Source organism: Mixia osmundae (genome assembly GCF_000708205.1).
Source record: "Mixia osmundae IAM 14324 unplaced genomic scaffold scaffold_9, whole genome shotgun sequence".
In the NCBI taxonomy this organism is placed as follows: domain Eukaryota; kingdom Fungi; phylum Basidiomycota; class Mixiomycetes; order Mixiales; family Mixiaceae; genus Mixia; species Mixia osmundae.
In genome coordinates this window covers 228,896-243,825 of record NW_014575555.1, presented here as the reverse complement: position 1 = coordinate 243,825, position 14,930 = coordinate 228,896, and the positions used below count along the sequence as shown (strand labels likewise).

The 14,930-nt window shown below is 55.5% G+C and overlaps 4 protein-coding genes across 4 annotated transcripts; 1 reads left to right on the top strand and 3 right to left on the bottom strand.

The window, feature by feature from the left end:
* Nucleotides 1-29: 29 nt before the first annotated feature.
* L969DRAFT_96134 (uncharacterized protein) lies at nt 30-4,728 on the top strand (the record flags this gene model as incomplete). The annotated part of the gene is made up of 7 exons (XM_014710698.1): nt 30-251; nt 302-2,069; nt 2,114-2,196; nt 2,244-2,381; nt 2,430-2,596; nt 2,722-4,545; nt 4,596-4,728. The coding sequence occupies 7 exons, from the start codon at nt 30-32 to the stop codon at nt 4,726-4,728; spliced, it is 4,335 nt and encodes a 1,444-aa protein (XP_014566184.1).
* On the bottom strand, nt 4,719-9,301 carry L969DRAFT_89562 (uncharacterized protein). Its single transcript, XM_014710697.1, has 12 exons — nt 8,990-9,301; nt 8,821-8,925; nt 8,605-8,762; nt 8,436-8,550; nt 8,290-8,388; nt 8,124-8,234; nt 7,943-8,068; nt 5,430-7,895; nt 5,275-5,379; nt 5,082-5,225; nt 4,921-5,034; nt 4,719-4,870 (listed from the first exon to the last, which is right to left on the bottom strand). The coding sequence occupies exons 1-12, from the start codon at nt 9,230-9,232 to the stop codon at nt 4,808-4,810; spliced, it is 3,849 nt and encodes a 1,282-aa protein (XP_014566183.1). The 5' UTR covers nt 9,233-9,301; the 3' UTR covers nt 4,719-4,807.
* Nucleotides 9,302-9,549: 248 nt separating this feature from the next.
* Nucleotides 9,550-10,231, bottom strand: L969DRAFT_27052 (uncharacterized protein; the record flags this gene model as incomplete). The annotated part of the gene is made up of 4 exons (XM_014710591.1): nt 9,550-9,650; nt 9,709-9,733; nt 9,796-10,045; nt 10,101-10,231. Coding segments are annotated over 4 exons (507 nt in total), but the record flags the coding sequence as incomplete, so codon positions are not given.
* Nucleotides 10,232-10,396: 165 nt separating this feature from the next.
* On the bottom strand, nt 10,397-14,867 carry L969DRAFT_19083 (uncharacterized protein; the record flags this gene model as incomplete). Its single annotated transcript, XM_014710568.1, has 4 exons — nt 10,397-12,475; nt 12,527-12,681; nt 12,738-13,816; nt 13,864-14,867. The coding sequence occupies 4 exons, from the start codon at nt 14,865-14,867 to the stop codon at nt 10,397-10,399; spliced, it is 4,317 nt and encodes a 1,438-aa protein (XP_014566054.1).
* Nucleotides 14,868-14,930: the final 63 nt, after the last annotated feature.

Sequence of the window (14,930 nt, the reverse complement as noted above, 5' to 3'; positions counted from 1 at the left end):
GCTTTACGCCGCCCGTCTGGGCAGGCGGTATGGTCATACAGGCAGGTCGACACTGGTCGGACCATTTCAACTTCTTCAGAATCCACCTTGTTGTCTTTATCACTCTACCGCTCATTCTCAGCGGTATATTTTATGCGATCAATGTCGAACCGAATATCGCCTTCATCGACTGCCTGTACATGTGCTATGCCGCCATGACTATGACTGGACTGCAGTCTGTCCTCTTCGCCAACATGACGCGAGCACAACAAGTCAGTCGGACGGGAAATCAGCCAACTCTCGGGCTGAAGGCAATTCGCAGGGGATTCTCTTCATACAGCTCGTCCTGGGCTCCATCGTGACAGTCTCGATAGTGACCATCGTCGTCAGACTTCGCGCATACCCCGCACAGTCTGCGAACACGGCGAGGTCATCACGAAGCGGCTCGACCTCTCTCGAGCTGGCGCGGCGAAAGCAAGATGGCAAGCACGTCAGATTACATACAGGTCTCATCAGGCGCACTGCTGATGAGGTGCGAGTCAACGCGCTTTCCAACGCGGGCAACGAAGCCACGCCGATGGAGTCTCGCTCTCTTCAATGTCATGAGCGCATCCCGTCAGGACCCACGCAACTCACGTTTGATGAGACGACGCGCTCGCCTGTCCTCCGTCATCGTCGGTCTGATAGCACCACACATCGGCCGTCAATCTACAGAGGATTGGGTGGGTTCGAGAACCCAGCTCACTCGCTCTATCGGGTCTTGACCGGCCAGGTAAGCAATGCACACGCCATTGGCCGAACGACGACTCAAATCTCGACCCACTCGCATCGTCATCATCTCGCTCTAGCTGGGACGAAGCCTATCTCGTATCTCAGCTTTGATGCTACAATAGGTCGAAACAGCAGATACCTCGATCTCGCGCCCGAAGAGCTGGCAGAACTCGTGGAGCTCGAACAGCGCGCTCTCAGGTTGTTGCTCATCATAACGACAAGCTATTATTTCGGGCTACAGCTACTCTTCGTCGCCGTACTCGCGCCGTACTTCGCAGTCGGGAACTATAGTGAGAACTTCACGCAAGCCGAGGGTACAAGCAGCTCGATCTGGTTCGTCATCTTCAATACCTGGTCCGCCTTTGGCAACAATGGCTTGAGTTTGCTGGATGCCAACTTCACAGCTTTCCAGAGCTGCTACCTGCTCATCCTTTCGACTTCGTTTCTGATCCTGGCTGGCAACACATGCTTTCCTGTCTTCTTACGTGGCATCATCTGGTCTTTGTCCAAATTTGTCCCGTCCGAGCACACGCGTGGAGCGCTCCACTTTCTGCTGGATCACCCGAGACGCTGCTATCTATATCTATTCCCAGCAAAGCAGACCATATGGCTTGCCACTATCGTATTCGTCTTCACAGCCATCGACTGGCTCTCCTTCCTCGTGCTCGATATCGGCAACGATCTCATTGACACGATACCGCTCAACGTACGTGTCATTGACGGCCTCTTTCAGTCGACCGCCGTGCGAACAGCGGGCTTCTCGATTGTACCCTTGGCAACTACTGCGCCTGCCGTACAAGTCTTGTTTGCTACGATGATGTATATCAGCGCATTCCCCCTGACGCTGTCCATTCGCACGACCAATGTGTACGACGAGCAGGGGCGGGCCTCTGAAGGTAGCGAGGAAGATCGTCTGGCGCATCATGCAAGAAAACAGCTCGCCTTCGACATCTGGTGGGTCGTCCTCGCGATCTGGCTCATCTGCATCATCGAAAGGCATGGCATCAATGATCCCAGTCAAACCTCTGTCGGGATTTTCGCCATCGTGTTTGAAGTCATTTCCGCTTATGGCACAGTCGGACTGAGTCTGGGCGCGCCGGGCGGGACATCGCTTTCTGGCACCTTCCGTACGCTCTCCAAGCTCATCATCATTGCCGTCATGATTCGAGGTCGACACAGAGGTCTGCCCAATGCGCTCGATCGGTCTATCTTGCTGCCGGCCACCATCGAAGCACTTCGACTCGATCAAGATCAGGACGAAATGAATGGAGAATGCGATGGCTCAAACGACTCCCGGCTACTTGACGACAGCAGATCAGGCTCGTCTCGAATGAACACTGGACTCTCTCTTTAGCAATCTGAGCTAGTCTGACGCGTCCGACCCCATTGAGGCCAAAACGCTCAACACGTCTGCATCTCACTGGGCACCTCATCATGCGCACACCCGTGAGTGTAGTGCTATGCTGAGCGATGCAGCTGATGCGATTGCGCAGAGTCTGCTGCTGCTCGTCAGACGCACCAGCTCGACGTGTTCAATCGACTGCGCACATGCGAAGGCGCACCTCGAGTCTGACAGTGCAACGCTACGGACGGATCACTGCAGAGAAGACTGCCTCGCGGGCGGTACATCTGTTCAGGACACCATACAGTCCAAGCTGCTGGCATGACGCGTGCGCAAGGCGCTTAAAAGTCGACATCGATCGCGAAAGTCGCCTCATGTGCCACCGGTGTGCGACTACTTCAACTGCAAACACTTCACATCGCTCGCTTCAGAGGTTGTGTCACTCTCAACCAAGCGAGCGAGAGCTGAGACCGACAGTAGCACTATGCAGCAAAGGCCGCGCGCGTAGGCCGCAGCGTCGAGGGAGTTGTAGTCATTTTTGCAAATTCCGCGCGCTCGTCCATGCACCTTAGACCGATCTTGAGATGGCAGAGTCTGCTGGAGTCCTCCCCGTGTGGCTGCCAGCGCAGATGGGCATCAGCCGGCACGCCTTCATCGCCATTGACGGCGACCGCTACCGCCATGCTCGCACAGCGTCAGGTCCAGGTTGACATGCGAGATTTTCCGCCAGAGAGGATCCGGTCGTTCACAGTGATTGCGCACATTGATCACGGCAAGTCGACGTTGAGCGATCGCCTGCTCGAGCTCACAAAGACGATCCCCGCCATCGCTGGCTTCAGCAACTCACAAGTCCTCGACAAGCTCAAAGTCGAGCGAGAAAGAGGCATCACCGTCAAGGCCCAGTCGGCGACGATGATCCATAGACACACAGACGGTCACAGATACCTTCTCCAGCTCATAGACTCGCCCGGTCACGTTGATTTTGCATCGGAAGTCCATCGTGGCCTGTCAGCGTCGCAAGGCGCTTTGCTCCTCGTTGACGCGACTCAAGGCATACAAGCCCAGACACTCTCTGTCCTCGAAGCCGCTCAACAACGTGGTATCAGCATCCTCGGCGTGCTCAACAAGGTCGACTTAGGTCATGCCGAGCCCGCGAAAGTCGAAGCGGAAATGCGCACGCTGCTCGGCCAGTCGGATGAAGAGATATACCATGTCAGTGCTAAGACTGGTCTGGGAGTCAAAAACCTTCTGTCTGCTTGTGTAGACCATCTGCCGCCCCCGCCGCGGCTAGAAGACAATATCACGCCAAAGGCGCTCGTTTTCGACAGCTGGTACGATGGCTTCCGGGGCGTCGTCTCCTTGCTTGCCGTCAAGTCTGGCTCTTTTGCTGTCGGCGACAAGATTGCATCCTATTATACCAAGAAGACCTACACCGTCACCGACCTGGGCATCATGCATCCAGACCAAGTCAGCCTCAAGCCTGGCCAGCGATTGTCGACAGGGCAGATAGGCTGGCTGACTTGCGCAATGAAAGACCCTCTCGATGCGCAATTAGGAGACACCTTCTATCTCGCTGGACAACCTGTCGAGCCTTTCGAACAGCACAGTCCGCTCAGAAGCATGATCTTTGGCGGAATTTATTCGCAAGATTCGCGCGACTTTACACGGCTTGAAGAGTCCGTCAGGAGACTTGCCCTGACGGATCGCTCTGTGCAAGTATCGCGCGAGAGCTCACTTGCACTGGGTCAAGGCTTACGGCTCGGCTTCCTCGGTGCGCTGCACATGGACGTATTTCGCCAGCGCCTGGAAGACGAATACGATGCCGATGTCATCGTCACTAAACCTTTCACGACGGTCAAAGTCATCTACAAGAAAGGCACAGAGGAGATGATCGACAGCCCCAATGACTTTCCTGAAGTCAAGCTCATGTCCTCAGGAGGCATCATCGACCATATCGAGGAGCCAATCATTAGGGCAACGATCGTGACGCCAGACGAGTTCGTCGGACCTGTCATGGTCCTCTGCACCAATCATCGCGCTCAGCAAGACTCGATGACGTACCTTGACGCCTCTGCTTCGGCAACAGGCGAAGGACTCAGCGGTCGCCGAGTTGTCATGACCTATACTATGCCGCTCTCTTCCATTGTGACTACTTTCTACTCGAGCCTGAAAAGTATCACGAGCGGATATGCCTCTTTCGACTATGACGATGCAGGCTGGCAGGCATCTGATCTCGTCAAGTTGACTGTCTTGATCAACGCAACACCCGTCGACGCACTCGCGTTTGTCGTTCACCGATCCGAAGTCGAGCGCGAGGGCCGAGACATTGCTACTCGGCTGAGGACCGTCATACCTCGGCAACAATACGAGGTTGTCATCCAGACAGCTGTAGGCTCAAAGATTGTCGCTCGTGAGCGCATTGCTCCCCTTCGCAAAGACGTGACTGGCCATCTGTAAGCCTCCTCAGAGTCATACTCAGTAGCGCACTGACGAGCCTGTCCAGCTATGGCGGTGATATCACTCGCAGGACAAAGCTCCTTGATCAACAGAAGAAAGGAAAGAAACAGCTCAAGGCAAGGAGCGTTGGCAACGTCGTCTTGCCAAATGAGGTCTTTTCACGCGTTCTGACAAAGTAGTCGGGCTTCGAGCTCAGCCAGCAGTGGCTTGTACAAACAGAGCACAACAGTGATTGTTGATACAACATGCAAGGATGCATCAAGCCGAAAGCGCGGCGAGATTGGTGTTCTTGATGGTCAAGGTCCGACTGGCGTTGTTCACCTGAAGAGGATGTGTGTGAGCTTTGCGCGTGTGCAGCACGAGCTACCCACCTTATAGACGCCACTGAGGCGACGCGCAAGCTCAAACATATCGTTCCGCAAGGAGATGATGATGTATTGAGCTTGCTTCGAGCCATCCTTGCCAGCACGATCAGCGATCCAGTGCTACAGCCGCGTCAGCAGGCACTACATGCGCAGTGCGAAACACATACAGCTATGATCGAGACGTTTCGAAAGTCGAGTGCAGCGTCGATCTCGTCAAAGAAGTAGCATGGCGTTGGCTTGTAAGTTTGAAGAGCAAACACAAGCGCTAGAGATGACAAGGTCTTCTCGCCGCCGGACAGATTACAAATGTTCTGCCGTTGAACATCAGCTATTTGAACCGGGTAGGCCTAACGAGCTTGCCTTCCATGACTTTTTAGGTGGCATGACAGAGAAGATGATGCCTTCCGAGAACGGGTCGAGCGAATCGACTAATTCAAGCTCGGCATTTCCACCGAGTGTGATCATCTGAGGCTGGGAGTGAGTACGACCGCTTTCAACTTCGGAAGCCTGCTCACCTGGTACATCGCCTTGAGCTGATTCGATATCTGGTGGAAGCCTTCCATAAAGTCGTCAAAGCGTTGTTTGCGCATCCGTTCAAGTTCCTGCTTTGCTTCGTCGCGCTTTGTCGTAACACCGTCGAGCTCCTGTGCGCGCGTGGCGAACTCTGCCTCGCGCTTGCGATACTCCTTCAAGACCGACAGATTCGGTTTGGCATGATCGATTTGTTCTTCCAGTACCGCAATGCGTGCAATCGTGACGTTGGTCTCGATCTCGCGTAGCTCTTCCCCGCTGAGCTCGAGTAGTTCAGCTGTCTGTGCCTTTTCCGCCACTTGGTCTTCGTTCTCGTCGTCATCTGCTAGGTCATGCAGCGAAAGTCTCTGAAGCTTTGCACCGAGAGTTTCGATGAGCTTGTGGCCCTCATCGACCTTTTGCTTTGCTTTATCAATGGCGCTGTTGAGGTCGACGAGCTGTTTGGACATTCTGTTGACCTCTGCTAGCTTCGCATTGAGCTCTGTCTTCATCTTATTGAGGTCGTCGGTCTTGTCATCCAGCACAAGCCGAGCATTCTCGGTCTCCCGACGTACTGCGTCCGCCGCCTTTGTCTTTTCCGCAAGATCACGCTCGACGACCGAGAGGCCTGCCTGACAGGCCGCAATCTGCTCGTCCAAGGTACCGAGACTTTTCTCAGCTTTGCTTTGATCGCGCTCTGCTTTGCCCTTGCCGACTTCCGCCTTTGTAAGCCTTTCATTGGCGTGCTCGATTCGTTCGCGGAGATCTTGCACCTTGACTTGTTGTGTGCGCAAAGCCGTGCCACCTGCAGCGTTGATCTTCTGCTGCAGTTCTGTGATCCGCTGTTGGGCGGGCAGCACAGATGCCTCGACGGCCTCCAATTCAACCGTGAGCTTGGCAATGCTACTGTCGAGCTGCCTGATCTTTGCGCGCTCCTCAGTACTAGGCTCGACACTCGAGCTGACGCTAGAAATGCGACGTTGTGCATCGGCCAAACGCTTCTCGTTGGAGGAAGCTTCGAGTGTGATCTTGGAAATGTCAATTGCGAGTCGGGCTCTGTGTTGCTCCGAACGACTGATGCTTTCGGCGAGCTCATTCTGCTCAGCAGTGTGGCGAGACAGAGCAGCATTGGCAGCGTCTGCGTCTTGCTGCAGCTTTGCTAGAGCGGCAGGAGAGAACTCTTCGACAGGCGCGCGAGAGCTCATGGCACCGCGAGAGATACGATTCCCACCACCAGACATCGTGCCGGACGTATCGATGAGGTTACCATCGCGTGTGACCACTCTGAAGCGCTGTTTGCCAAATGCTACCAACTTTGCTTCCGCTAAGTTGCCCGCAACGAGGGTGTTGCCGAGCACTTGGAAGAAAGCAGGCGCGAAGCGCGCATTCGATGGTGTTATGAGATCGTACAACCTTTCGACACCAGCCGGCATAGATGATAGAGCAGCGGGCGGCGACATGTCCTTGTTCGATAGCTTATCGAGACAGAGGATAGTTGCTCTGCCGATCTGTGTGCGATGAAGATGCTCGAGGCAAGCCTGAGCGGTCTCGACCTTGTCACAGACGAGATTGTCAAGCCCAGGAGCAGCAGTAGATATGGCGACATCGTACTTATCGTCTATCCGGCCGAGATCACCGAGACGGCCATGAAAGCCAGGCAGTCTGCCTTGATCGCGCAGCTTCAACAAGCTCTGCAATACCGCGCCGCGACTTGTTCGAGCAGTTCCAGATGACTTGGCTTCCTCTGATCTGCTTTGGGCCGCGCTGGCTTCCAATCTCACAGTTGTGGCACTCGCTGCTAATGATCTCTGGCGCTCGTTAAGCGTAGCCAGCTCGTCGTCGAGCTTCGTCTTATTCTTGATGAGATCAGACAGCGTTTTCTGAGCCGTTGCGCTTTCCGAGGCAACCCTTGCCAGTCGCGCTTGAGCGTCCGCAAGCTCCTTTGCAGCTGTCTCGCCGGCTTCGAGGAGCATAGCGCGTTCGCCCCTGACGGAATCGACAGCGATCTGCTTTTCGAGAACACGCGCAGTCAGCGGTTCCAAACCGCGCTGTTCTTGCTGTATTGCGAGCGTAAATGCCTCAGTCTTGCCTTTGAGGCTCTCTTGCACCGCTTCTAGCTTGATCTCTTCAGAGGCGATACGTGTCTCCAGCTCTTCAATCTCGCGGGAGATGATCTGTATTTCCTCTGAGAAGTTCTTGCCGGCTGTTGTGGATTCGCGGAGTGTCTTTCTGCTTTCGTCTATGCTCTTTGAAAGTTTCTTGAGTTTCGTGGAGGCGTGCTTCTTCTGTTCGACCAGCTGGACTTCCTCCCGTTCTAGCTGACCTAAAGATTGAACAAGCTCCTTTGTAAGGCTCTCTACTTCGGCATATTCTTTCGCAATCTCATCGTATTCGGTCTGTCGTGCTTGAGCTTCGTCCCGAATACCTTGCTGTCGCGCATCCTCTGCAGCGAGTCGCTCTTTCGCTGCCGCCTGCGTACTCCATCAGCTCATAAATCAGACAGGCGTGACAGACGAACGAGCTCTGTCTGGGCATTGTCCGCGTGTCCTCGTGCATCCAATCGCTGACGCTGCCAGAGACGATTCTGCAACTGAGCCAGCTCGTTCTGCGCAAGCAGGAAAGCATCCGCTTCCTTCTTGCGAGCCTGCAAACAGATGCTGGGGTGAGCTCTATTATGAAGCATGGCAGCTTATTCGTACACCCAGGGCTGACTTTTCGCGTTCGACGAGCTTGAGACGGTTGATCTTTTCGCCACGCTCCTCGTTCAAGCTGTCGACTTCAGCCTGCGCTTTGTCGAGGGTTTCTTTGTACTGTCAAGGCAAGATCGATGAGTTCTCGGGCTCATATAAAGTCAGCACGACGCACGTTGGATGTGCCGATAATATCTTCTAGATATTCGAGCAGGCCATCCTCGTGCTCGTTGGGTGCCTTTGGCTTCATCTGCGCAATACTCTCGACTTCGCCCTGTCGTCAGCGTTAGCATCATATGCCAGTGTACTGCAAACACCGACTTGTAAGATGAGGAAGCGCTTGTGGTCGAGATCGATGCCTTTGGCCTTGAGCAATGTGGTGACTTGGGAGAAACTGCTGGTCTTGCCATTGAGGACGTACTTGCTCGTGTTGTTCCTGCACAATGTTTAACCCGTAAGCGTTGTGGTAGCGCATCGTCTTGGAGCTCGCCTGAGAGCCTCTCGCATGACGATAATGTCTGAATTGGGTATCGTGTGAAAGGCATCCGGACCGCGATGAGGCAAGTCAATGATAGAGCGAAAATGAACTGTCACGCTGCACGAGGGAAGGTTCTCGCGTCCCTCGGAGTTGTGTATCAGCTCGCTCAGCTGCAAACGATCTTAGAGTCCAACTTTCGCACGGGCAGAGCGCCAAGATGGGGCGTACTTTGGCCTGACGCATCTTGCTAGCTCGGTAGCCGAACACAAAGAGAAGGGCATCGATGGTATTGCTCTTGCCTGAACCATTGGGACCGACGATACTCGAAAAGCTCTGTGTGTAGTCCAGACGCAGGTCGTGAGCTATGCCAGCTTGTCTAGCAAAGCGGATGGCCGACCTTGTGAAAGGGACCAATCTCCTGTGTACCCGCGTAGGACTTGAAGTCGTGCAGTACAAGCTTGTGGATAACCAGCCGACTGTCGTTCTTGGCTATGAGCGCTTCAGTCTGAGCAGCCGAGACGGCAGAATGTGACAGAGGTTGTTGTGCCTTGCTTGGGCTCTGCGGTAGCAGGCTGGCCTTGCTGGGCGACATGGGCAGCCTTGGCTTCAGAGCCTGTTCAGGTGATCGAACGGCCGCCATGCGCTTGCCGCTGACCGCTGCTCAGCCTTCTTCTGCTGTAGGTACTGTACTTGGCTGATGAGCGATGAGCGCCCAGTTTTGGAATGTCAAACTCGACGCGTCGCGTGCTGCAGGCCATGCCTTGCCGGCTATGACTGACAACGTGTCCGGCGATGCTACAACAGCAAGTCAAGAGGCTACAGTCTAGCAGGCGCGCCGGCAGGAGTCTGCCTGGACACCATCGAGCCAACGGAAGCGATAGCAGGACCGCCCGCGATGGATGTGTCGGGTTGCGTGAGCACAGAGGGGCTCGACATGTCATGCTGACCTGCTTCCCACTGTCGGAAGGCCATCGTACTCGGAGCGACGCCAAAAGTGGCAGGAACGTCCAAGTTGAGCTCGCCGGAGACGATGACGCGTATGAGCGAGAAGTGATGGACTGAGATGCGATCCATCGTTAGCTCGGTACCTGCTTGTAGAATCAGGAGTAGACTCACTGGCATGCAAGGAGCAGAACCACAACTGAGCGACCACCATACGATCAGCACGAGCGAGACTTCACTGAGCAACCTGCCACGACGGACCTCTCTGGCAAAGTTGGTGTCGAATTCTTGAGGAAACGGCGTGAGCGCAGAGAGACGGAATCTGCGTGTCATGATCTTCTCGGCTTGTCTGGACCGTCCCTTCAACCGGTCATCGAGTCCTTTGAGCTTGCTCAGTGATTCCGATCGAGAGGTCTCCATGGGTACATTGCGACCGCGTGCGTCGTAGTTGAGCAGGTCATTGGGATCATCGAGTGCAAGCAGCAAGAGATTGAAATGATCGTAGATGTGTCTGCCACAGCCCGTCCATCAGCTCTGCGCATCGCATAGCATCACGAGCAGCCCACCGCAAGTGCTTGCCGACCGTCGAGCCCGGAATATGTGAGGAGACGAATTGCATGGCTTCGTCCGTCTGTACTGACCGCTCGAGCAAGTCTTGCGCTTGCTCGACCAGAGCCATCGCTACTGCGAACATCTGGTGCGCACCCTCTACGTCGGCCATGATGGATCGCCGACCTACGCTTTGGCTCCCTCCTCACAGCTCGCCGGCCTCACAGAAATCTCTTGGATCTCTCCGCGACTTTGCACGAGTCGCCACAATAGACAGACACGTACACGGTGACATCAACCAGCAGCACCCGACTCACGATAGCAACCTACGCCAGCCCGAAACAGGCTTGTTGCGCTTGGCCGGCCTGGTCTCTGACTGGCTCGTCGTCAGCTGTTGAAGGCTCCTCTTGCGCTTGACACTCGCAAAGCGCGGTCGCGTGCGAGTATAGATAGCCGGCTCTTCCGCTGTCTTCTGACCTATGCCGAGCTCATCTCCGGTTGGGATGTCCGGCTTGACATCTTCCTCTTCTTCGACATCCCGTGTCGCCTCGATCGAGACCGCAAGCGGCACTGGCGCGGAAACGAGCTCGCATTGGCCCTCGCGAACGAGATCGAGTCCGACAACCCGGATGAGCGCCATGAGGACATCCGGTTCGAGTATCGCAGGTATACTGACGTGCTCGGTAGGCTCGCTCAGATCATGCGGATAGTCTGGCAGCGCGATGGGCTGTCCGTAGGAATCGTCATCGACTTCGCCCAGGTCTTCCATATCGTCTTCCGTGAGATCCTTGCCGGCGATCGAGCAAAAAGGCACAAGAAAGATGTAGTGCGATCCATATTCGTCCATATGTCCCAGACGGTGGTAAGGACACCTTGAGCGAGTCATGTGTGTCGAAGTGGTAGGTGCCCCGTGGAAAGACGCTGCAGACACGTTGCCATGCTGGTGACGGCGACGCATGCTGGGCGACTCGAGCACAGACGGCTCGCGGGATTGGATACGCTGGATGCTTGGCGATCTCTTCGGCGTTGCGCTTCGCCTCGGCGTGACGCTGCGTCTAGGCGTACTGTCGCGGATCGGCGTCGATTCCTGTCGAGATGGCTGCCTGCTGACTGCTGTCAAAGGATCGACAGCATCTTCTAGGAATTTCGTCGGCTTCCTTGGCCTAGAGGACCGTCTCACTGGTTCGTCCGGAAGATCCTCTCGTGTCTCAGCAGCAGATAATACGCTGTCCTCGCTGCGACTGCGTAGTCGGGCGCTCCGTCTTTCTGGCGATCCGACAGAAACGGGCGTGTCTGGCTCGATCTCTGGCTTCTGCTCCTGCACAGGCGCAGGAGCAGCATGAAGATCGATAGGTATCTCCTCAACGATGATATCCGCGTCTGCTTCGCCATTCACAGTCGGAAAGTGTACTTCCCTCGCAGAGCGATCATCTGGGTCAGACGCCTCTGCTTGCTTGAACGGTTTGAGGAAGCCGAAGACGCGTTTGATAGAAGGTAAGCCAATCCGGTGGCGATGCGCACTCCTCACTACCTGGTCGAAGAGCGGCAGAGCGGCGGGCGATTGCTGATCAACTTCTTCAGCAGTCAGTTGCTTTGGCGCTAATTGCATATTTTCGGGCACAGCCTCGGCTTCATCGGGTGCGTCTGACTCGTCCGCCATCTCACGGGTTTCGAGAGATGTTGCCGAGGAGCTCTTGCCAGTCTGAGAGCTGTCAGCGGAAGTAGGCTTGTTGTCCTCAGATTTCACAGCGTGAGGCTGAGCAAAATCGACGGCAAGTGCTGGTGCATCGGCAGTATGACTCTCTACATCTGCTGATGAGTCCGTATTTGCGTCAACTAGCGCATTTGCAGAGTCGGTTGAGTCGTCCATGCCCTGAACTTCTTTAGAAACGTCCGGCGGTTGATCCGATCCCATCGTCTCAGGAGCACCCATTTGTGGTCCAACTTCATCAACTTGCACACTGTCTGTGGGTAGCTTGACGTCCTCGTCGGCTTTCATCCGGTCAGCTTGCTGAGCGTCAATTGAGGTATCAGCGGCCAAGCCGTGAGCTTTGACCGCTTCTACGGATGACTTGTCGTTCGCAAACGCTGGGCTCTCTTGCGAAGCTTGTCCTACATCAGCAACGGGTGTGTTGCCGCGTTCGATCGTCGTTGCACGCGTTTCTGGCGCAAACGTATACAAGCGAGCGTCGACGACAGGCAGAACATCCGTTTCAGTTCTTGTCGGCACAGGCTCGTCCTGCAAGTGATTCGAATGGTCCTTCGGATCAGCGGTCGTTGGAGGCTGCTCTGCGGCCGTCGGATCGATACCGAAAGCTGATGACAGATGACTCTTGAAGTCAATGCGCGCCTCCGCAGCTGTACTCTCGGGCATAGGCGCGGATTCAGGAGCCTGTGCAGAGGGCAATGTCAGCGTTGACGGGTGAGAATTGATCTGACACACCTCTTCGGGAGCAAGCTCGCCTCCGGTCTCTATCGAGTCGGCATTCGCAGATTGATATGCTCGTGAGTCATCAGTGGCCGACATCGTGTCTTGAAGGGTGGCCTCGTCTGCGATCGCAGAAGACTTTGTCTCTGCCAGCACATGGACAGGCATTTCTGGGGAATGATGAAGACCCATCAGCTCGGGGATCGGGGAGCGACTCCTCGCACACCTTCGGCATTTGCTTTGACGCGTCCTGCGAGCGACGTCATTGCATCTTCTCCCTCTTCCTCGATCTCTTCTGTTGTATCGATCGCCTCATTGACGGGTCTGAGCGGTTTGCTGGTCTGGCTGCGATCTTCGACAGGCGATAATGACGGCGATGACGGTGTCTGCGATGCCTTGGCGAAAGTAGCGCGACGTCTCCTGCCCTGCTCATCATCGCTATCGCCCAGTAGATTCTCTGCTTCTTCATCGAGACCGCTCCTTATGCGTGAGAAAGGTGTGACCTCTTCTTTCATATGCTTCGACATCGCTGCTTGTAGAGGCCGCTCATTGTATGAAGGCTCGTCCGGGTCAAACAGATCGTTATCGTCTTCGACAGATGGCTCTTGCATAGCCTCTGACGATGTCTCTTCGTCGTAGTCATCATTCCCTTCATCTATACGCCGAATAGCAGGCGGGGAAGCCGAGCGTGGACTGGGTTGCTGCAAAGTGGAGCTAGGCTGAGTGATCGCCTGCACCGTCGCAGCCGCTGCAGCAACTTCTGCTCGCTCGTCCGTGTCCGATGCCTGAGTTGGCTCGTCTTGAATGTACTGGTACATATCATCGTCTTCGTCCTCGTTTGCGTCAGAATGATTTTCTTGGCTGCCTTGCTCCTCGGATGCTTCAGACACGGCGCGACGGCGTCGTTGGAGCATGGCTTGTCTGTAAGCGGCCCGACGGCGACGGTCGCGCTGATAGTGGTCGAGCGTATATGATGAGGGTCCTACAAGAGGCACAGAAGCCGATGAGGCGGGCGAGACGGCATCCTCAAAGTCGGCAACATCGGCCGCTTCTTCCGACTCGGCGTCCCCTGCCTCATCGTCCTCGGCCAAATCATCTCGATGCTCTGGCGGCGGTGAGCCCTGTTGAAGTGTCGTATAGGCATTGATATGGTCAGTGAGCGCATCGTGCTGCGCGACGGGATCGTCTTGCTCGCTCAGCGGGGTCAGAGGCTCCACTTCCTCTCTTGGAGCGACCGCCAAGTGGATCATAGCGTCGTCATCTTCCTCTTCACGGTCTGAGACGGGCGGACTAGGCAGCATAGTCCTGCAAAAAGGCTCAGTAGGTCTCGTGCGAGAAGCTGGTCGGCTTACTGCTCCTGCTCGATCGGGTCATGTTCGATAAGGTGAGGCAAGGTGGTATCTGTGACGTCCGTATCGACGAGAGAGGGGTCGAGCAGACTGGGATCAATTTCTATGTCGTAGGTAGGATGTGCGAGTGTACGCTGTGCGATGACAGGAAGAGGCTCAGGTGTCTCGTCGTCTGTCACCACGTCCTCGTCATCGTCGACTTCCTCTTGATCCCCCTCATCTCGATCTTCATCATCTTCCTCGTCTTCGTCGGGCTCCTCTTCCTCGTCTTCGTCCTCTGCTTCATCATCGTCGTCCGATGCGCTGTCTGCGCTAGACGATCCGAGATCGATCGCATCTTGTTCTGTGGCTCCGCCGGCTAGAGCACGGCGCGCTACCGCAGTGTAGTCGAGCTCTTCGCTCTCCGCGCTGGCCTCAGTAGATCCGTCATCAAGGGATGCTTCGAGTCCGCTTTCGCGCTCAGAGGTTGAGTCGCGTTTGCTTTCGTCGTCTTGGGGTTCACTGTGCTCAAGAACGACTGCTGTCTCCTCGAGACTGCGTGGCGAGGCTTGCTCGGAAGTAGCAGCTCGAGATCCCTCCTCTGTCTCGCCTGCTTCGTCTAGAAACAGATCAACTTCCGCAGATTCACTGAAGGGGTCGAGCTCTGGCTCCTCCGCTTCCTCGTAGGACGCGTGCTCGTCTTGCTCTACCTCACTATCGTGGCCATGTATAGACGTCGCATCTTCATGCGTCGGCGTGTCAGCATCGCCATCCTGAGCTTCGAGGGTCGCGAGACTCGGCCAGTCGAGCTTAGCAGGTCGGGGCAGGCTTGGCTTGGGTCTACGCTCAGCTAGAGGGATCTCAAAGTCGAGTGCTCGCCTTATGCGAGTACTGATGTCGTCTACAAAGTCATCAAAGGCTGCAGCAGGCAGACGCTCGTAGGGATTTGGCCGTCCGTCGAGCTTAACAGGGTGCTTAGCTCTTGAGTGTCGTCTGGCAGGCGGAACAGCTGAGCCATTGGCCAGCATGACCGTTTGTGGTCACTGCTGAGCGATGTGGAGGTCTCTATCGGCTTGGAAGGGTCATTGGTA

Excerpts from the sequence above, each read along its gene's own strand:
- L969DRAFT_89562 (XM_014710697.1), bottom strand. The coding sequence starts at position 9,232 with ATGGCGGCCGTTCGATCACCTGAACAGGCTCTGAAGCCAAGGCTGCCC. Across the intron at positions 8,069-8,123 it reads GCGAAAAGTCAGCCCTGGGT|GCTCGCAAGAAGGAAGCGGA; the intron begins GTACGAATAAGC and ends ATCTGTTTGCAG. Across the intron at positions 5,226-5,274 it reads CACCTAAAAAGTCATGGAAG|AACATTTGTAATCTGTCCGG; the intron begins GCAAGCTCGTTA and ends GTTCAACGGCAG.